Below are 23,316 nucleotides of genomic sequence, written 5' to 3' on the forward strand. Positions count from 1 at the left end.
ACCCATGTCTGGCAATATAAGCATATCAGCACAATCCAATCTAGGTACACCTGATCCCAGCAAGTTAAGGCCCAAATTTTCAGTCTAGCCTTCCAAATTACACATACCACAGATCTATCACATCTGGTTTTTTAATAATCTAATTTAAATACCAAAACTGTAAAAAAATATCATAGAAATGAACTCCCTTATGCTGGAAGTAGAAATCTTCTTACATACCCTCTACTGCCAGAAATGGCTGGAGCTACAGTGTCTGGTATCAAGGCGTTGTAGGAACAGATTTTGATCTGATATTACAGTATTGTAACTAACCTACCAGTACTACATACACAGAGTATAATTTAACCTTTGTGCCCAGGTTCGGTAACTAGCATCTTGCACTTTGGATTCTTTTAACATGAAGAGGAGAAAACATTCCAAAATAATTGTTAAAAAAAATAGAGAAATTCCCATATGGATTCTCTGTTAAAAGAGTTTGCACAAATTCACAGCCACAATTCTTCAGTAGTTTATGCTGCAAGTGGCACACAACACACATTTAGCATCTGTAAAAAAGAACCAGAAATAGCTCAGTAACTTCAGCATCAGGGATTTCCCTGGGCTAACATTAGTTCTACTGCATTTTGCATTTTCCTACTAATATCAAGGAACAAACATCAAATAAATCTTAGTCAGGAAAACATTGTCAAACTGATCCTCAACAGAACATAGCACTTCGCAGCATATACTGCAATAGCCTGCCTTCTTACACATGAAGTTTATAATGATGGAGTGCAGCTTAACACATACTCTAAGAATTTAGACAGTGCTTAGGTTTTGGGTTTCTTTTTTAAAATTTAAACCAGCGCAGTGGTTTCCAGTCATGTGCTGTTGTAACATTTAATACTTCAAGTCACCACTATGCAGAAGAATCAGCACAGAATGAATATATATATATATATATACACACACACACACATATATGCATGCATATCTATATATATATATATCCATCCATCTCTCTATGTCTATACATATATAGATACTAAAAGCTTACTCAGGTTCCTTGCAGAGGTATGAATTTCAGCTGTAATGTTTGCTGGGTTCTGTTCAAATGTACTAATGAAATACTGTTTTCCCAAATGAGCAGATAATTTACTGTACTTTTTCTTTCTTAAGCAAGCAGTGTTTCCTATAGAATACACTGAACTTGGCATTTATTTCTCATATTTAGTATTTTCTAATTGTCAAGTCACTTGAGTTTAGAAGATGCATTGGGTAATCTCATCTGATATGAATCAGGAAAAAAAAGAAGCAGAAGTTAATTGACACAGAAATGAATATACTGTACTTGTGTAAGTAGTGCAAGCTACTGCTTTTCCTCTGAGCAATGTGCATACAGTGAAACAGTGCAGACTCAAAGCCATACAGTAACATTATTGTAACCACAGTGACTGCCAGAATTAGGTCAAAACTCGATGTCAAGCACAATTTTATCTTCATAGAGGGCAATCACCAGCATGATGGCAAATCCAAGAAGCAGGCCTAGATTCTGAAGAATGAACTGCCCCACGGGACAATAACCATGCTCTTCATTATCTCCATCTCCGTGAAGCATTTCTGGAAGCTAAACAGAAAACCAATTTAGAAAGTTATTTCATCTCTATTCCATTTATACATGGACAAGTTTACAAGGTGATAATGTCAAGAATAAACACTCCAGGATTCAGCTATAAAAACAATACATTAAAACTTATCTAAAACTCTACCTTACCACTACATTAGATAAAAACACAATCACATAATGTATTTACAAAACAAACTAAAAATGCCTTTCCTTTCCTTTGGACTTTTTTTTTTAAGCTTTTACTTAATCACACATCTACCTGAACTCTGAAGTTACTTAAGGTAAGGACCAGCCCAGCATTCTTTGAGTTCTTTTACTCAATTAAAATTGTCATGCTCAAATAAACATAATAAAAAGCTTTTGACTATTGCTACAGTAATTACATTGCTATAAAAATACCCTTTATAGTGACTTTGCTGATTAACTTAGCTATCTGTTTGTCGTGTTATATGCTTACACATATTCACATACATTTCCCTTTTAAATATGGGAATAATAGCTACAAGTAATTCAAGAAAAATTCTATGTGAAGCTATAAAGAATTCTGAAAGCTCTGGCTATTCCTTGTATTCCTCACCTACAAAGAAAAGTCAAACAGTAATTACAAAAGCAACAAATAATAGTGGACTTCGAAGATGTAAAAATAAATCCTATGAAGTGTCTTACAAAGCGACATTTACAACAGAAATAATTTTAAATGTTCTGCAAAGTAATTAATTCAAGAAAGCATGAGGTAAACAAAGGAATTCCTTCAAGACACACTTAGTACAGAAAGAGAGAATACAGAACAAAATGGAAACTTCAGGTAATACACAGCACAAGTCACTATTTATTTGCTCTCTGTTAGCTATGCTAGAATAGTTTTGGTTATTCCAAGTACCTGAATACTGCACAACAGGCAATGAGAAATTATCAGAGCATCACATCTGCTAAAAACCCAAATGTATTACCCCTCTGGTCTTGTATTACTGTATTTCAAAAAAGATACATAAAGCTGACAATTAATTTGACCCGCTGAGTATTTAAATATGAAAAATACACTGGTGTGAAAAATGTTTTCTCAATCACCTAAGCAATAGACCAGGCGGCTTAACAGCAAGCACTACACCACATTACAAAGTATCATTAAATCATTAAGAATAAAGGAAGTAATTGCAGACTTTACACTACTGAAGATTGCTATATAGCTCTCATGTTGGTAGGCAGATTTGTTGCAGAATTATTTTCTTTTTAATAAATGAGCCTTGTATTCACCAAGTAATACAAAACCTGATCAGAGAACTGTGCTAGAATTGCTGCTGCCAATTCTCACCTTCATATTTTCTGAATGGAAGATCTGCACGTAATTCAGGCTTTGTAATCAGCTTCTACAGAGACATAATACTGCTGTTCCAAATCTAAAGATGCTCTTAAGAATAATTAAAGAATATTCTGGCATCTGTTCTAGAAACTAGGAAGAGCACAGTGCTCTGTCTCTGTAACTTCCAAGGTTTCTGGTCATGGACTTGAAAAGGGAATGTATGATCAGTAGAACTGGAAGAAGTCTTAGCTATGGAGAGTGACAGCTGTCATATATCCCCAACACTGTGGAACAGAACAGCAAGTAAAAGACCCCCTTAAGATAGAAAAAAAGGTTATTTAACAGTAACCAGTACTATGGGCACACTCCCCATCACTGTCTTTAAAATACTTATCTATTTTTACTGTTGCCATATCTGAAGAGGTGTGCCTGTGCTCCTCTTTCTTGTTCTCAGAGCCCCAGTATGCAGGCAGAGCAGGCCAGTGCCACTTTGCTCTCCCTCAACTGCAGAATCTCAGTGTAGAAAGGGTCCTGGAAAGACTCTGAGAGGGAAGGAAGAAGGTGGAAGGAGGCTGTGCACCACCAAAAACTTGTTACTGGCAAAAAATCCCTCCTCCTTCCATCTTTGAGATATAGTCCACAAACACATGAGCACTGTAGGAACCTCTTGCATATTCAATTTACCTGGAGGCAATTCTCCTCGAAGTACCTCATTTGAACAGGCACTGCCCAACTGCTCTACACTGTACTGCTTCGACTCTGATGTCTCTGCAATGGTACAGTAGCTAAAGGAGGTATAAAGCAAACTTCAGCTAGCAGCTTCCCAAGCATGAAGACTAAATTTTTCAGAGAAGCCACAGATGTTTTTGAGATCAGGTGGAACATGCTCTGGATGAAAAAAAAAAAAAAAAAAAGGCTTCACCTTGGCATTACTATAATGGGGTTTAACACTTTAACACTTTATCTACTTTGTCAGCATGTCTAAAGATTACTGAACTTTTGCTTTATTAGCTACGGATGTGACCAGTTTCAGGAACCATATAAAGAGTCTGGTCCTCTCAACAGAAAAAAAGTAACACCCTCTTGAAGTTGAAAGCTTACTGTTTCAGCCCTAGAGATATAAGGAACGAAAAATGTAACAAATGAATTTATTTTCCAGTAAGATTAAATGATTCAAGTTGGACTGGGAAGGAATATAGGGAAATTCAGTGTACTCATTCAAACCAAAACAGCAGTGTCAGGAAGGAGGATATTATGATTATTCTTCTGTTAGTTATCACCAAATGAAACGTCACAAGAGATCATGGAAAGCCTGAAGGACTGAGAAAGGCCTGAGTTTACATTCTACTGGAGAAGAGTATCCTTACCATTAGAAAACACCTAATTAGACAAACTGCAGGACAATCAGATGCAGAAATACCAAAAGGTCCATTCTAAATGCGCTGGTGTAAGGAATGGATAGAAAACTGCACCTATGTGAACCTCTGTGAAGCTAGGGAGGGATCCTTATCAAGTATCAGATAACAAGAAAATAAGGTCTTTGAGAGGGAGGCAGATTATGGAAACATCAAGACAAAAATCTCTTTCAAATGTGTCTTGCAGACTATTGGGCTTTGACTATTTGCTTGCTACTATGATGACTGAGGAAAAGGACAAGGAATAAAAGAATGAAAATACTGCTTTCCTTTATACATGATGTCTTCAGTCAAAATAAGTACAGGAAGTATCAGCCACAGGACTTAGAAGCATGCGACATTTCTACTACTGTAGAACATCTGAAGTTGCATGAAGGATCACTCTCAACTACACAGAAACTATTTAGCAAACCCTGAAAAGGACTTATTTACCTTATAACAAATCAGAGAGACTTAATTGATAGAGTAGATTTATAAATTAAAGTTCTCCATAACAAAGTGAAATATCCCATGGTGTGATGGCCACTGCTTGGCTTCCTTGAGTCCTCAGCATAAAGGATCTAATGGCAAGCAGGGCTGAATGAGATGAGGGTCACAGGAGCAGCTTCTGCCAGTCCTGCCTTGACCTGTGCTCAAGCCCCCGTTCGGATGAGTACTGATGGGACTAACACAGGATCTTCAGAACCAAAGTTGAGCTTAAGGGAAAGTTCTCAGATGTGGCGGATGCCGCCTAGAAGCCCCACTGACTCCAAGTTCGTTAAGCACCAACGTGGTGGTAGTGCTGAACACAAAACTAACTGCAGAGGTAAATCTGCTAGAGGGCAGAAAGGCCGAGGCAGTTTCCGCCGATAAGAGGAAATTCAGCAGAAACCAAACCTTTGCTTTCAGCTGTCTTCACTAATGCTTCAGTATACCACTGAAGGTGAGAAACTGGACTGAGCAGCCACAGCTAGGAACTGGCAATTACTGTATTACCAGCTGCTTGTGCTAAGGGTTCAGACTCAGCTTTCCAGAATCAAATATATGAAGATTAAATTTTAGTGAAAAACAATTCTAAATACTGGATTAAACTCCAGCCCCATCCACAACACCAGAGAATCGTCCTATTTTTATTAGTGGGAAGTTATTATTTTATTAGTGGGGAGGGTGAATGTCTTTCCCAGCCTCTCTGTAGGTTTTGTATTTTAACGGGAGCCACTGGCAGCCTTCAGTAGCAGAAACCCAAACAGGCAAGCAACTATAAAACTTCATCTCTCAAAGTATCTGCAACGTTTTAAAAAGTCATAGAACAGAAACAGCCATCTACTGTCTACAGATATTTTATGTGTTATACCAAAAAAAAGTTCTGTTGTAGGTGCCATTTCAAGTCTTAGGTTTTATGCATGGAATGCAAAAATGACACAGAAGCAACAATCTTACCATGTCAACCAGTGCCACGTAGAGGAACATGCCTGCAGTGACTGCAAAGATCCACAAGGTGATGTTAGTAGCATACTGTCCCACCGCTGTGCCTATCAGCATCCCGATGTAAGCCATCATGGCAGACAGAAGGTTGTACACAATAGCTTGCTTTACTGTCATACCTGCTTTAAGAAGCACAGCAAAGTCACCTAAAAAGGAAACAGAACACAGGGGCTTAGTATCAGTGCTTCTCAGGAAAGTAAGTAGATAAATTAGCCTGCATTTACTATCTCACCAATCCAGGGCATTGCCAAAGTAAAAATGCTGCTTTTAGAGGCTCAAAGGAAGACTGGGCAACAGGTTATGACAAATCTTATAAGAACTGTATTTATGTGCAGCAATCCCTCGATTAAAATATGATTTAAAGGTGCCTATTCATCATGCTGATTGTCAGAAAGGTAACTGATAATGGAGGAGTCTAGATCTGGTCCTCCCACAGAGAATGCATCTGTGCACAGAGACTTGTCTTTACTTCATAGAATTTCTTCATGCCACATAAAAACAGAGGCTTAGTTTTGATCAATACTTGTGAAAATTCCTCTTAGCTATATACATCTCATTCTGCAAATTCAAGAGGAGGATAACAAGGCATTAGTCCCTCCAGAAGGTGACAATGAATTTGACAAATACAGCACTAGGAAAAGGAAGAGTTACATTCACAAAGAATGACTTCACATCCATGCTGAATCAGTTTGGGGGTTTAAGGATATGCCAAGTTAACCTGTTCTATTTTGAATTCAGGATGGCTCTGCTAGAATTGCTGATAGTGGTAGATGTTCTATGAAGATCTAAATTTTAATCTTGTAATCAGCTCTGATAGTTTTACTCCCTTCAAACTGAACTCTTGTGAATATGAGGAGTGAAAGATGATACGCAGTCATTAGGGTAATTAATATAATAGTCTCGTGTCAGATATGCTAGAAATTAATTGCTCAATCTAGAATCAAAACCTAGAATCACAATAAAAAGTGATTTACATACAGTGAACTACTCGCTTCTTATACAAGGTTAATTTAATCATGTTAACCTAGCAAGTTATAAGCACATCACTATATATTGCAATCCTTTATATACTGCAGCAGCTTCACTTAAACTAATGATTGTATAGCACCGCTGTCAAACCGTGAACGTCTGCTCTATTATTTCCCACCTGTGCCCATTACTTACCTTATACTTAGTATCTGCGTATATAAAATGCTTTCACTCATCACCTCTAAGGGTTTTTGAAGTACTTGTTTTACCTTACTTTTGATCATTCAGAGCTAGTAGCTCATCAAGTAAGCAAGCTGTGAATACATACACAGTTTAATTTGGCATAGTTTCACATTACTGGCAAAAAATAAGATGACTCCTCTCTCTCGCTGCCCTTTTCTAAGTCTCAGGGTGCATAAAATTTCATGCGATGTGCCTTACAGCTTACAGGAAAACAACGGGTTTCATCACGGCTAGCTAACCCCAAGAAAAAATGCTTCAATTAGGGGGAAGAATTAATGGCACTGGACACAAAGCCTACAGGCTTTACCCTAGTCATCCACACCTACTGGACTCAGCAACAATTGGTACAAAGATCTCCACAGAGAATTTTACTTATGTAAACCTACAGTTACTCATGTAACTTTAGTTAGCTTTGTGTCAGACAGTGCCACACACGGTATTGTGAAACTCTCTCTATAAAATGCACAGGTGTAACACCCAAATGTAAACTGTATGCTCCTAAGAACATTCTTAAAACATGTCCAAAAAGCTTCACAGAACTGCTGTAACTAGACATATGCCAAAATAACTCAGTATTAATATTCTCATTATGTACTCTGAAGCAATATGGCTCCTTTACTCTCTGAAGTTCTGGTCACCCTTACAGCATCTGCATTGCATTATGCTTATCAGGATGAGTTTCACAACAGCTTTTAGATACATATTTTGTACAGATGAAGAGACTGAACACATTGAGTTTATATAATTAGTTACCTAGTTCATGGGGAAGCTCATGACAAAATACTGCTATAGATGTACTAATTCCTCCTGTCAGTCCAGCACTAAAAGCTGCTCCTAGGGGGGAAAAAAAAAAAAATTCAAATGGTATTTTACTATTTTCAAGTCTAAAAATTTAATCAACAGACTTTCCAGAGATGACACCCTTCTACTAGAATGCATGCTCTAATATTTTTTTCATTATGTCTGTGTCCCGTCTGTATATACACTGAAAATACTGGAAGTATGCCAGATGTGCATTACCACTACATACTTTATTTCTCAGTTTATCTGAAAGATAAATCCTTGAAGAGGAGAACACAACTGAGCAAAACAGAGACATAAAGGTAACAAGCTAATAAATAGCATTACTTTTACATTTTTAGGAACTCTCAAGTACATCAGGACAGTTAAGAATGCATATGAGCAACAGTCTAGCTCTCTCCTTGCCAGGTTGGAAATCCAAACTAATATTTAACCCACAACCTCTTTATTTCCTTTATGCTTATTTGTTGAGCACATATCAGCAACATCAATAAGCCAGACCTGGAAAATAATAGGGAGAAAAACACTGGCATAAAGCTCTTTCACTAACTTTTGTGCATGCTGATTTAATTAAACTTTCAGTTCATACCTTAAATAATTCTGAGATGAGAAAACTATTAAATTCCTGTACTTTAGCAGAAAAAGGCACAAAAAGAGCCTGCAGCGAGCAGTCAAAACAGGCAAAATAAAGTAGAAAGAGAAGACACAATATGAAGATAGATACGAAATCTAATTTTCTCTGGATTCCTCATTACTTGATATATTAAACATGCTTTTCTAAAATCTACATTTTACCAAAGAATCAGCTGTTTGGGCTTGACACAGGAATATTTAGAAATGCAGTTTCAAGACAGTGTAGTTCTCAACAGATGGCATAGTGATCCTTTTTAGAAGCCACTGTCTAAATGCCTCACCTGTTTAACATGAAAATGAAGCAAAAAAGTTTATTTTTACGGAGTTTTGTTTCTTTAGTAATTTTTTTGAGAAAGTGGAGAAATGGTAGTAGATTCTCTTGTTGACTCCAGACCCTAATAAGTAGCTTATCCCCTATTGTTCAAAATGGGTGTGTTCCTTCTGCTAGTAGTTCAGAGCCCTGTTTACTCTTAGTAAAAAATTAATAAAAGTATGCACCTCAGTACTCTCACCATCATTCTGACTTGTATGACATATTCAAATTAATGTTTTTTATGGTTCAAATCACCTTTAGAGGTTTATGTGAATCAAAGTTGATTTAATAATCTAATCACACCTATTTGGTACTTCAATTTCTTCTACATTTGGCTAGAAAGAAATCTATACTGACCATAAGACAAAATAATACTTTGCACAAATAGAAATTAAAGTATCCTAAGTAGTACTTTTAAATTTTATTTTGGTAACCTGACTCATAGTTCATTTATTATTTACAAGTACCGTATAATTCTATGTATTAACAATATTAGAAATATTATTATTATAAATAAAAATAAGACTGAAAGCACTTATTTACTATTCAGGGGCAAATACTAAGACCCAAACAACAAATGTGCTCCATATTTCAAAAGGAGGTTTGTCTGCACCTATCTTTATTTGGCAGAGATCGCTACTGTCGCCACTTTCAATACAGTAATCTCGGTGGAAATAGTCACAGAATATTAGCAAAGGGAACACTGTTAGAATTTGTGGCATTTTAATTTCTGCTCTGAAGGAGATTAAACAATGCCAGTAACTGCGGGAGTTAACTGGAAGCCTTACTTGTGATCACACGTAAATAAAATGCTACCAAAGTTATTAAAGATAAGAAGAAACTGGTGAGAAATACTCGGTGCTTTTGCTTACCGATTGCTAAGCCATCACTAAAGTTGTGAATGCCATCTCCCATAATTACCATCCAAGCAATATTAGCTATCCCAGTATCTTTCAGGTCTTTTCCAGAATGACAGTGGCCATGGGAATGATGGGAATGTTTGTGATGCCAGTGGTGACTGTGTTTTCTAGCTATCATTTTATCTTCGCCATGGCTGTCATACTCTGAATCATGAAGATCATGCTCTTGAGCTGCATGTGAGATATCATTGTGAGAATGGTGCATATTGTTGTCCTCTTCTACAGACAAGAAGTTTTTGGGAGGGGATTCCAGCTGGCCATCTAAATCAGTTAGTTCCGTTTCATTGAGTCGATCTTCAGATAAAACCGAGTCATCTGCTCCTACATTGAAGCCAGTTGGGAGAGACACCACATTAATTCTGATTTAAAATATGACCAGCAAGTCCTGCATCACTGAGCTAAGAATTTAACCGCTTTGCAAAAGCAAAAATGTATTTTAACACATCCCAATCTAATAACTTTGTTGTCAACTTTGAGCCAAAAAAATTAAATCTTTCACTGCCCCATTTTTTCACTGATTTGCAGGTGTAACACATAGCAGTCTCCACTACAAGGCACCAGCACTGTATCCATAGCACACGTCAGTTTTAGCCCAACCTAGCCTTGTATCTGTCATTTTGCTACTGACGAAATTTGTGGTTCAACATTGGAAAAGGACAGTTGCCAGGACAGTAATAATGTCTTACACACTGTAGATGGAATCTGAGTGGCTCAGGAAGCCTTCACTGGCTACCCTCTATGCAGGCCACAAGTCAGCCTGCTCTGAAGCATACCAGGATCTGCCACTGGCACAGCCGATCTTTAAATAGTTTCTGTGTTGCATGTACCTGTGACAGACAGGCGTGTCACACAGTGAGTTCTTTCCGTGTAGCTCATTACCCTGCTAGCAATCAAAGCCATTTTTACAAAGAAATACAAAGTAAAAACAATGCAGAAGAAATACATGCATAAATTGTAAGTCTACTAGTATTTCCAGAGTACCAATAAATAAATGAAACTGTGCTCCAGGAAGCACAACCAGTTATGGAAAAAAAGCAGTTCTGGACAATGAAGTTACTAGCTCACAATAATGCATCAAAAATATTTCAGAGTCAAAAATAAGCAAACAGTAAGCAGAATTAAAAAACCAAGCAGAGTACCTAAGCAGCAGACAAAGAGTTCTAGATAAACAGGCTCTTAAACATCATTTGGAAGCTGTTTAAAAAGAAATGGAATGGCCATTCAGGTCAGTGGTAGTGGCACTGCAGTTCAAAGTTCAAATTCAGCATGGGCTGCCAGTGCCTGTAGTACGAATGATTTACTGATCAGCAGAGTGCACTTTCAGAGGAACAGTGTTATAAAACCAGTACATACACCACATTATTAGATGCAAAATTCCTCTGATTGTTCATTAAAAGAAAATGAAGATATTTCAAATATATGTACCATCATCCCCACAGCTGAAAGTCTTTCTATGTTCCATGTCAATGTCCTAAATCCCATTTTAAGTTGGAGTGCGTTTAAGTGAGCAAAACCAGTACAGAGTGGAGAGTCTTAACCCTCCCTTCTACAAATCATTGAAATTAACAAAATTGCATTTGTATAAATAAATATAGCCTATAGATTCTTCATCAACAACTTAATTCATCAGCCATGCAGGCAACGGAAAGGAAGTTTATGAAGCAAAGCCCTTCCCCTTCCCACACCCCTTCAATAAGGGTGACGTGGCATTCCTTCTGGGTACATACTGCATGAGCATTCAGACTGTCATGAAGGAACAGTATGTGCAAGTTGTTTTGGATACCTGAGGAATATTTGGGATACTTGGTTGTATTTATGAAAATAGATTAATTTTATTTAGCCTTCCCAGCCCAACTAGAATTGGTCAGAGGCTGGAATCTTCAAAGGGTAAGAGAGATCCCCCTTCAGGTTGTGCATGTTGATTTTTGATCTAATTTTTGCCAGGACTCAGCTAGTCAGGCACAGCTTAACCAAAAAACACCCCCAAAACAAACAAACAAACAAAAACCCCACAGCAACCCAAAACCTGACTGCTTCAGAAGTCTGAGAACCATTTGGTATATTAGGAAGTGTTCAGAGTGCTCTCAGATCTAAGGAAAACAAAATAAAAAAAGATTTAATAGAGAAAGCCTATTAAGTCTTATTATCAATGATTTGCATAATAGCAGCAAAGCTGTACAAGAGGTTACATGCTACATGCCATAGGTTACATACCATTACTTCAGATCTCGTAATCAGAGAAAATTCTGAAAATAAATGCCTACCTGCAAGGGGTTTGAGCTGAAGCCAGTCCGCATCTGGTCTGTTATTTAATTTGTGATCAGAAAGTTTCCTTCCAATTGGTGACTCTTCAGTCTGCTTTTTCTTGCACCATTTCTGCTTACTCTGCAACAGGAAACAGATAACATCGAGTTTGTAAAATGACATCAATGGAAATAAAAGAAACTGAAATGTTGACAAAAAATCTTTTCAAACTAGACTAAGTTACTCACTCTAAATATGTCTAACGGAAGTTATGTGACGACAGAATATTCATCTTCGTAAGGCTCAGCAATGATACCTGTCCCACTGGAAATTCTTAGCTGCCTACCACAGAATCTCACTCACACACAGACAGACAGACAGACAATATTTCACTTCAGGAACAGAGTGTGTTACGGCTAGGATTGCTCTAACAGCCCAGAAACGCATGTATGCACAGTTCCTATGTTTGCTTATTTTGTTCAAGAAAGCAAGCATGCAGCAAGAACAGCTCCTCTATTTTGTTCAACTTTAATTTTATACTCCTATAGCTTCCTTGCATTTTCCTTTACAGAGAAGCTTCCTACTTTCCTGTCTGCAGCCCATACAACAGAGATCAAAGATTTGCCAAAGCAGCCTAGGGCATTTAATTATTTAATTCATCCCAAAGAAGATATGCCCAATGTGACAGCTTTTCTCTCTCTATCAGAAGATCTAAGAAATGCCTCTGCCAACACAGAAAATCTTTTGCTGCCTGTCCAGCTAAGGCAGCAAGTCTGATGTGAAACACAGAACTTTAAATTTTTCTGCACTCATTTTGGGAAAATCAGTTTAGTTTCACCAAATTCATTTTCTCCTCAAAGTTGAATAACGGAGACAAAAGTGTTTGACTGTTGAAAAAATATGGCTCTTTGGTGGTTTGAATTTCTACCCACTGTCACACTCCCCCTGAGGTACCTGCTCTCCTTTTATACCACCGTCATGAATGCAGCATGCTGCCAGCCCTAAAAATCTGATCATTTTCAGGGAAATAAGTTAAAATTTGACTGGCACTTTATAGAAATTCTGCAAATTTTGGCATTTTCTCGTGTGGAAAAACCGAGTACCTCTGTTACACTGGCATCGTTAGCTAACTGTGTACAGTTACATTTCTTGCCAATTGTCTGCCAATTGTCTGGCTCTGTTACCAGTCCTTTCTCACACACCGCCTTTCATATTTTTGCAGAAAGATCATGACACTTTAGAGAAAGAGCTGTAATCTCTTTTACTTAGATCTACCTCCAAGTATATCTGGCCAAAATGCTGCAACCTCCCCCATCAGATTTCTACTTTGTCTTCCCAAATTACCTTGTTAAGAAAAGCAACCTCTTTTAGAAAAGGTTTCCTCACATGAAATCAAACAGAACGCACATCAGTGGCACTTGTTCATGTTCACAGAATAATGAATCATCACACAGACAATTCCTCAAGACTCAGAAGACAGGTTCAGGTAACACATTTTAAAATAACATGCAATTCTAGTGCGTACCTTTTGTTTATTGTAATGCTTGTACATTCTTATACAATGTTCAATGATGAACAAAACATAAATGCCTCCAAGTGCCACAAGACCTTTCAGCACTGGATCATTTTCTTCTAGAAAGCCTTCAGTCTGTACTCCACGTCCGTGGGCATGTCGATGAGAATGCTTGTGTTCATGAACATGACCTTGGCCATGGTGGTGACTATGGTTGTGGCCTCCATGTGACTATTAGGAGAGAAAATAATAGCACAGCATGATCTGGTGCAATCAGGAGACTGAAATGGCTCCGAGCTTAGATGACAAAATATGTAACCTTGCCAGAAAAGCAGCATAAAAACACTTTAAACGTTGGGTTGTGGGTTGGGTTTGGTTTTGGTTTTGGTTTTCTTTCTTTCTTTTATACAAACACTTTTTACTATAGAGATATTTCATTAGACTATTCATTACCCTAATCAATAAAAAAATATTCCTCTGTGAAATTTTTAGGGGAGGGAGAGGGAGATAATCCAGCTTCAGCTTTTTTCTGTCACAGTGCTGAAGATAATGAGACTGTCACAATGCTAAAGATAACAAGACTAACACTCAGAAATGTCACAAGGAATTACCATTCCTACAGTCCCCTTAGCAACCAAACATCTTAATTCTTTTTTTAACTATTACAGTAAATTACAGTCTTAGTTCTGATCTGACATACAAACTCTCAAAAAAAGTATCCCCTTCCTAAGAATTAGAGTTTACCATCACAACTTAAAAACTCCTTACCTTCCCAGGAACTTGGACAATTTCTTCATTCAGTAAGTCTGAGGTTACTTTCTCCCTAAAAGCTAGTAATCAGGAAGGTTAATCCCCCTGAAATACTTTCAGGTGGTACTGATACACAAGTATCAGCAGACAAGAGATAGTAATACTGCTAAATTTAAAATACTCCTGTTGGTTTCATTAGGTGTTTTAAAATACTGTGACAGAAGTTAAACTATGAATACACAGCTATTTTTTTAAAGAACACACATTTCCTTTCTTTTCGTTAAAAGAAAGCCTCAAAACCTGTTTCAGGATGTTCCCCACAGTCAAGTCAATCTACATGCGCATCAGTGAACATTTATGTGTTGATACTTGTCAAACAATTCTTTGAAAATTCTATATACAGTTGCACTTAAGAATAAAAGGTAAGGAAACAATACTTACATGTGGCAACAGATGGAGTAGCGCATCTCCACTCATTGTTCCTACAGCCAGAGCTACCAAGAAAGTTAGAAGAAATTTGAAGCACCATTGGTTAATGATGGGAACCAAGATCACACCTAGCAAGGAAAGCAGGCTAATGACGGTGATAGAGATGATACCACAAAACCAGGCTGTGGGAAGAAATGAATACAGAAAGGTTATCAGAACAGTACTTGTAAAACTTTAAGACTGATTAATGACTTTTCTTAAGAAGGTGACTTTCCTTTAACCTAGGTTGTGTGATTGTTGATTCAAAAGGTGCTGAAAAATAGGAAGGCACTACTAAGTCCACAGCAACTATACACGGGCTTATTCACAGCACAGTACAATATAGGCAAAGCCATCAGAAGACAATCAGCTAAAAAGAGTCCAGTTATTCTCGACTGTAAGTTCCAAGCTTAGCTCTGTAGCCCTTAATGAAACATAACAAGCAAAAGATTTCATGTTGGAACAAATCATCTCTGCTACTTGACTTTCTAGGACTCTATGAGCACCAATTCATATTTAACATTTGTTTTTAACACAGTTCTGATGTAAAATTTAACTGGAATCAATATTTCTCCTCCTTTGTTAGGAGTAACATGTTCAGTTAAGCACTATACTCTTTACCTGGGGCTTTGAAACTTACATTTTTATTTATTTATTTAGAAATAAGCAAATATACATTTACATTTATTTATTTAGAAATAAGCAACACTCAACCTTTGACAGAGGAACTTTAAAGTCAAATGCTATAAGAGTTTGAAGAGCTGAAAGCAACTTGCTACCAACAAAAAGCAGTATATATTTTTTCTGAGAACTTCTACTGTTGTCATTTGCAAAAAAACCTGATAATAGGACATAGTACACTCAACATAGTGCTGTTATTAGGGAAAACATGCAAATTTCCATATGACATGGAAAAGGAGGAATTACCCAAGAAACGGATCCTATAAGCAAAGAAGCATGGCTCCTGCAGTCAGCACCTCACCCTAATAATACATATTTTTTAGTAACTGTTGGGTTTTTTTTCCCTCTCTCTTTCTCTGCTTCTATCCTCTTGTTTCTTCCCATCACAGAAACTTCAAAGAACAGTAAGTAAAAACTTTTTATTTCCAGCAATACAGTTCAAAAAGTTCACAGTCCCAATGACAGGCATAGTTGGTGCTCCTACTTTACAAACGTTAACTGTTTTGGCTGAACTGTTCACATTGAGGAAATCATGTTCACATTTTGTTTTTCAGCCTTATTTATTTAAAGTTTTAGCCTAAAAGCTTTTTCCAGCTTTTTTCCTAGCTTCAAGCAAAAATGTCTAGACAGTCTGCCAACTTTAATGAAAGTTAACAACTTCTGATTTAAAATCATTATCATCTCCATACTTTGGTGCATGATCTGACTTTCCTTACATCTATGAAGGTCCACACATTTTTGATCAAGAGAGGGAAAACATCCTGGGAAATGGAAGGGATGGCGGGAGAGGAGAAGACAGGAGGAATGAGTATGTTGTAGCTGCTCAATTAATTTTAGAATTTAGCAATCAAATGTCCCAAGAATTCTATCTGTACCAAAAATGCTACCGGTCAGATTTGACAAGACTTTGCCACTAGAATTGTGGCTGCTGCAGGCCTGGTCCAGTTCAACACCAGAACTTACAACATCTGCTGTTTAAAATTTTATTTTGGGATATTCATTCTTATGAAGTCTGGAGCTGCCATTCCGTAACAGTCCGGGAAAGGAAACAATCCGATTTAAGTGCAAAAGGTACGAGAGCACATCCACCAGGAAAAACTGACTTTAGAAAAGCTTTATAAAGTGTGCAGTGTACAGCAAAATGCATATTGACACTGAAAGGAAAACAGAGAGTTGGCGAAACGGCAAAGTGCCATCAGATCAGATGTGGAACTGAAAAACAGATTGGAAAACGGGAATACAAAAGTAGGTGTGGAGTGGAAGCAGGACCCTGTTGACCAAAATACTGCCACTAGACAGCCTTGATTCAGCTCCAGAGCACTTCAATCACGTCTTCTGGATTAACAGGCTCTGCTGAGAGAAACAGCATACATAGCCTCGTAATTCAATACTGAATCGTGCATGCATGCACGAGCAGCCCAAATAACAATGACACAGCCTTTTGTCAGGGCACTGGGTCTCCAATCTGGACACAGACTTTATGATGTTAAGTGCCAGGTTAGATGACTAACAGCCTTACATGGAGAAAAACAGAAAAGAGATTATGCAAATGGGTTTAAGTTTCATGTATCGTAGCACAGATTTGGCAAACGCACCTCTGAAGGCCTTACGTACTCTTAGGAATGATACAATATCTAAACATGGCACCATGATTAAGAGGAGACACATGAGAATGAAAATATGGAATCTGTGCATCTCTCAGCTCTTGGTCGTCAGCTTCTATATCTGTTTAAACTCTTAAAAAATGCTATGGAACCAAAATTACCAGCAAAAGGTTGCTGTCAAGTCAAATATAAGTAATATATAATACACAAAAGCTATGCATGACCCCACAGTTACATATATGTACAAACACTCTTCATATAAAAAGGACTACTAAGGAAGATTTACGACAACATCCCAACAGAATTTTATTGGAGGATTTTGGAGGATTTCACTCAACTGTAGTTTTTTAGTTCAAAACACTAAAATATTATGGAAGTGGAACTAATATGCAATATTATGAACACTGAAAGAGTTCTTAAGTAATAAAAAAATCTCGGTGGATAACACTCCTAGAAATACCGTATAAAGCTTGTCAATGAGGTGATGTTCTTATGCACTGGCTTATAAAATATTTCTATGGGGGGGAAAAAAAAAGAGGGAGACGACCGAACAATTTCTTCAGTAAGGGACTTTAGTTCAAACAGTGAGTAACAAACAAAAGACAGCTATGCACAGCAGATTTGGACAGCTATCTGTAAATTAAAAGAGACCAAAAGGGTAGTCAGGTAGACCCCTTGGAGGGCTGAGAACGCTTAGCTATCTGCAAGCTTTAACAAGAAAGCAGGCTAACAACAAGGCTCCACTGAAGCAAAGCCTTCCTGGGTTCAGGGAACGGTAAACTCCAGGAACATTGCCATCTGCACAGGCAGATTTACAAGATATATCTGATCTGAAATACTTTTATGCAACAGCTCTAACTGTCCATCTTTAAAAAAAACTGCTCACTCTTTACTTGTAGCACTTCTATTAGCTTAATTCATAGTAGGGCATAACTTCCCTTTCAAGTTGTTTAGGAGCCCTCAGTGATACCAATGCCACCTCTTCCCACAGGCACACTGTGAAAGCTCCATTGTATGTAAAAGCCTTTGAAAATCCTCTAGGAGAAGATGTTACAGAACTACCTGCAAATTACAGAAAGAACACCCAGCACAGCTTCCTAAGTTTTTGGACACCAGTTAATTAAATTACTTTGCTTTAGAAAACTGCACTATCAGAACTAATGGAAACCTTACAGTATCAATGAACAGAAGTAGCTCTGGTCTATTAAATTTTTTTGAGAGCTTTAATTAAGACTAAAAAAAACCCACGGAAAGCTAGTGTTTAAAAATGTCTGCATCCTCCTAACTTTGGCAAATAGGTCTATCTAAAAATGTTTACTTTAGCTTGGATAAGCACACATTTTCATTTTAATAGAATCCTACAACCTGCAGGTTAAGTTACTGACATTTGCCCTACACCTCCCACAATCCCCGTACACCAGTTAAGATTTGTTATTTCATGATTCACTTCCTTACTTAAGAAGGGAAAATGATCATTACATCATAGAATCATAGAATGGTTTGGATTGGAAGGGACCTTAAAGATCATCTAGTTCCAAACTGAAGTCTCACTGTAGTTAATACAACAATATACAGGAAATTGTTATGAAGAATAACTTATCATTATCTAATCAAGTTAACCTGTTTCAGAGGTTACTGTTTGTTTTCACAGTCAAATCAACAGTTAAAATCCCATTTTTTTTACAGTCAACTGGCAAATTTATACTCAAGATATCGGATGCCATAAAACATGTTATGTGTTCACAATAGTCTTCACTGATTTTGCAAATTAAGTCTCTTAAAATTTTAAAGGTCTTCAAACTGAGTTACTCATTAACTCCCTTACTCATTACAGAGAAAGAAAATGCATTCTTTTAAAAAGAAGCATTCATCTGTAGAAACTTTCTAATTAAACTGGTTCAGAGCACGTGCAATATGACAGTTTTGTACATGGTTTCAACATTTTAACTGGCAGAAAAAGCTTAGAGCTCCTCTACAAATCCTCTTGGTAATAAGGCAGGGGTCAACTCTTACTACAATGAGACTACCCCATAAAACAATTTGCTGCCATATAAAACACACGGTATATTTTGTTTACAGCAATCTTTGAACAGTTAACAAGATAGTAGCAGTGTCTCTACAGGAGGTTTATGTATAACAAGTTAATTATTGTTAAGAAAGGTTACCAGCAATGCATTCTTTCCAGCAGTTATTAACACCTATGAGAATGCTGTTACTTCAAGCTTTACTTCTAATGATGCTAATAAGCATCTATGTACTAGACAACGTTCACAACTACCAATACTTTTATTTTCAAAACATGGACATTGTACTCAAGATTTTTTAAATTTTTAATATTTCACTGCAGCTAAACATCTGTCAACAGTTACATTACAATTTATGAAAGATAGCAGCAGTAAATATTTATTTTAAAAGTAAACTCAGTTATGAAATCGTAACAATTGATGCTGCCCTTAAAGTAATTGCTTTAACAATAATAAAAATATTTTTAGAACTATGCTAAGAAGAAAAAAAAAGTCTGAATTTCACTCAAGGCATCCACAAAAAAAAAAAAATTAAAACTGCCAACAGAGGATTTTGATTGAATATTTCTCATATGCATAAGAGGAGCAGTATACAATAATTGACACTGGAAGTCAGAAAAGGGAATTGTTGTCAGAAATGGCAATTTAAATGCTCGTGTCTTGCTTAAGTCTTTATATTTCTTAAGTTCACAAAAAATTCTGGATCACAATTCTACAAAATTGCATCACTGCTAGAATATAAAAATGCTAACACCTGAAATCCTATTTTTGAGTGAATGAACTGTAATGAAGGTGCTGTTCTCTATTCCTGAATTAATACATCCAGGTCAAATTTATTAAGAAAATTTGTGTCAAAGTAACACTGCAACTTTCCAACTTCGAGATGAACATATGGACCACTTGAGTCATACTAGAGAAAAAGAAGTAACATATTTTAAATGATGGAAATAATCGAAACTGTGGGTGGACTCACTCATCCCTAGAGGTCCTTCTGTCCCCAAAGATTCTGTACCTTGCCTATGTTTCTACTACAAAAGAGTTCAATGTCTAAAGATATGGGGGAGGAATCCAGGCCAAAATGCCTGGGCCATAGGCCTAATGATAGGCTGTTAGGCCCCAAAGATAGAAGACAAAAAAAGAAAAAAAAATAAGCAAACATCAAATAAAAAGTGGAAATAATGAAAAAAGATTAAAAGGTACAAGAAAGAAAGGTATGCGAGAAAGAGCCATGGTTATTTAGGAGAGGCTGTTGCATCACCAAATATGGATGCTATGTCTCCTGACTTAAAGTAGCATGCTGTCTCAAATTTCTTCTAATAAATATGTTAAATTGCAACCATTGCTTTACAGTCAATGTTAAGTTATATGACATTTCAAACTTTGAAGTTAATATTTACAATGCAAAATAATTTTGAAGGCTTTAGATGTTACACACCTACCTGATGCACCTGTTTTATCTTTACTCTCAATGGATGCATTTTTACTTTTCATAAAATCTTCAAGCTCATCATAATGTGCAATGCAAAGCCTTCTCTCAATCTGGTATAGCAAAGCAGGACACATGTATATAAACAATTCGGGAGATATTGGAGAGCTCGTTTCCAGACCATAGTACCGTAGCAGCTGGGTAGCATTTAAGCACTGCAAGCAAATTGTACAAACAAATTAAATATGAAAGCAACTATTTAAGTTAAAATTACAGTTATGTAAAATTTAGCATATGATTTGAGAACACAAACAGAAAGTAGAAACTCTGGCCCACAACATTCCACCAGTGTTAAAACATGTCTAAGCTGATCTAAGTGGTTTATGAGGGGAAAGAAACAGCAAAAATATCTGCACTACCAACTCAGTCTCCAAACACATATAATTTTTTATAAACATAAATGAAAATGAGTTTTCATATTCCTCAGCACTACACAGTGCAAGCAATGAAGAAAGAGCAACAGGAAAGAAGTGTAAGAAAATACATCCAAACTAGGTATCACTTCGCTGTACCTACCAGTCTTCTCTGTTCGGAGCTTCACTTTTTAATTCAGTTTAAAACCTCAAACTTGGCACTCACTCCATCTTTTCCTATCCTGACCTTCTAGTTTAAAACCATGATATCAAAATGTCCTGCTTCTGCAGTTAACTGTAAAGGGGAAGGGAAAGTATATTTATGGTCCTGGCAAATATAATGGATGCTGAAGGGAGAAATGAAGAGCTTACATGGAGCACAGTGCTACAGAAGTTAAATCCACATTGCTTCACAATCTCTTAGAAGGACAAAGAAATTAGAAGCATGTAGAAAAGACGCAGGTGTTTCTTTTAGGAAAGAGTCTCTGTGCAGTTTCCAAAAATGTTAATGATCTTGGATTCAGAAAGAAGTCCCAAAAAGGTGTGTGGGTGGGAAGAATTCATGAATATTGGGAAGGGAAAAAACCCCACCTGTAAGCAGCGTAGCTCAGAAAGCTTTAAGTATCTCCCTGATACAGACAAATAAGCAAGAAGATAGATGTCTGAGAAAAGACTGGCGATGGGCAGACAGAAATGAAAACTCATGAAGTAAACTCAAAACTGTGCCAGTGATCTTTAGCGTTTTCACTTCGCTACCTGTATTAGGCAATGGTCACGTACGTGCTTCTGTGTTATTTGTGGGTACGCACCTTCAATTATTGTGTAACAGCAGTGAAAGTGAACTTACCGGTTCTCCATTTCATACTCACCTCTTCACGATCACGTTCATCTTCATTATGATCCTTATGACTACGCGTTGAAAAAATAGCATGTTTTTTTACACTGATCTGCTTGTGAGGTGCCTCTCGCTTGCTGGTATGGTGGTGTCCATCCTCATTACCCAAACTGGAATCTTGATGTCCATGACTAGCAGAACGATCACTACTGTGTTCATGATGGTGTACGTGCAAGTGAGATGCATCATGTACATGATCATGCTTATGAACACGATTGTGCTCATACTGATCACCTGGATCACGATCTGGGGCATAGTCCCGTGTAGCATTTCCTGAAGTCTCACTGATCTTCTTTTGCTTCTTCTTCTGTTTGCGTTGTTTTCTTTCTGGCTGATCCTGAGTTGTGTTTGTCTCCGTCAAATGTTCATGGTTCTGTTCTCCATGTTCACTATGACTAACTGAATCATTACGAGAATGATGTGTACCATTATGGTCATGATGATGTAGACGAGGGTGGTGATGATGGTGATGGCGACTCTGGTCATGAATGTGTCTGCCGTCATCTTTTACTGATGGCACTACTGTGTCTCTCTCAGGGTCACATTTATGATTTCTCTTTGCAGCCACACCAATCATGGTTTGGTTTTCTGAATCTGAGTGGCTATGAGGATGGTTATGAGAGTGAGAATGCTTTCCCTCCTGTACTTCTAAAGCATATAAGTGAGAAACATGATCATGGCCAATATCATCATGATTTATCATCACTACTTTTACCTCTCCTAAACCAAGGCTTATTAACAGTTTTTCCAGGCCAAAAAAGGATAATCTTCCATTTTCACCGTAACGATCAAAAATCTTTTCAATGTAGTATTTCTGTTCATTTTCAGCTTCCAACGTTGAAAATTTACTCGGCATAGATTCTGTTCCTCCATTCTGGAAGTAGGATGCATTTGAGATCTGATAGTCATTATGGTAGTGTACACGTTCCCCTTTATGATCATGGTCATGTCCACCTTCATGGCAATGACTGCACTGATGAAAAATAAATGTCAGCAAACAAATGATGCAAAATTTTGTGTGCACGTGTACCTTCATCTCTGTTTCCTACAAGAAACACAAGGGGAAGGACTTATGTGTAAATGCAATCTCAACATTTGTACTACGAGAGTATCATTCTGGTACTTATTCGTACCAACTGAATGACTCAAAAATCTTAAAAAACTAAAAACTGACCTATTTTTACTGCAGAAATTGCATTAAAGTGCTTTTCCTATCCAGCAGTAAGATAGGCTCTGTGTATTTTAAAGATGCAGTCTTAACATACCATACTTACAGGAGGCAGTTACAAGAAAAACATCAGCATTCACAGTCAGTCATAACAGAAAAAAATTTTGTGTATATTTTCAGAGGCATCTATGCTTATAATAACCTATAATATTGAAAATCCTATTAAAACACATGTTACAGAAGAATAAATATTTAAAAACAATGATACTATATTTTCTTATTTATGGGGATTACAGGCAGATAATACAGTTGAAAACCCACACATCATTTGTTCTCTTATGTGCTGCTAAAATGCCTCCACAAAACACATACACTGTACAGCTCTCTATTTTGATTGGTAATGACTGATTTAAAAATAATTTGTCATTAACCAACTTCAATGTACTGCTTAAATGTTTGTATTTTT

The 23,316-nt window shown here is 37.0% G+C and overlaps 1 protein-coding gene across 1 annotated transcript; it reads right to left on the minus strand.

Moving 5' to 3' along the window:
* Positions 1 to 1,447: 1,447 nt before the first annotated feature.
* SLC39A10 (solute carrier family 39 member 10) lies at positions 1,448 to 22,723 on the minus strand. The gene is made up of 9 exons (XM_010162163.2): positions 21,657 to 22,723; positions 20,388 to 20,589; positions 14,613 to 14,782; positions 13,434 to 13,652; positions 11,929 to 12,049; positions 9,617 to 9,985; positions 7,751 to 7,831; positions 5,741 to 5,931; positions 1,448 to 1,606 (listed from the first exon to the last, which is right to left on the minus strand). Exons 1-9 carry the CDS (start codon positions 22,716 to 22,718, stop codon positions 1,448 to 1,450), a joined length of 2,574 nt encoding a protein of 857 aa, XP_010160465.1. The 5' UTR covers positions 22,719 to 22,723.
* Between the last annotated feature and the right edge of the window lie 593 nt (positions 22,724 to 23,316).

The sequence above is a fragment of the Antrostomus carolinensis genome, unplaced genomic scaffold (assembly GCF_000700745.2).
Source record: "Antrostomus carolinensis isolate BGI_N321 unplaced genomic scaffold, ASM70074v2 scaffold9892, whole genome shotgun sequence".
NCBI lineage: Eukaryota > Metazoa > Chordata > Aves > Caprimulgiformes > Caprimulgidae > Antrostomus > Antrostomus carolinensis.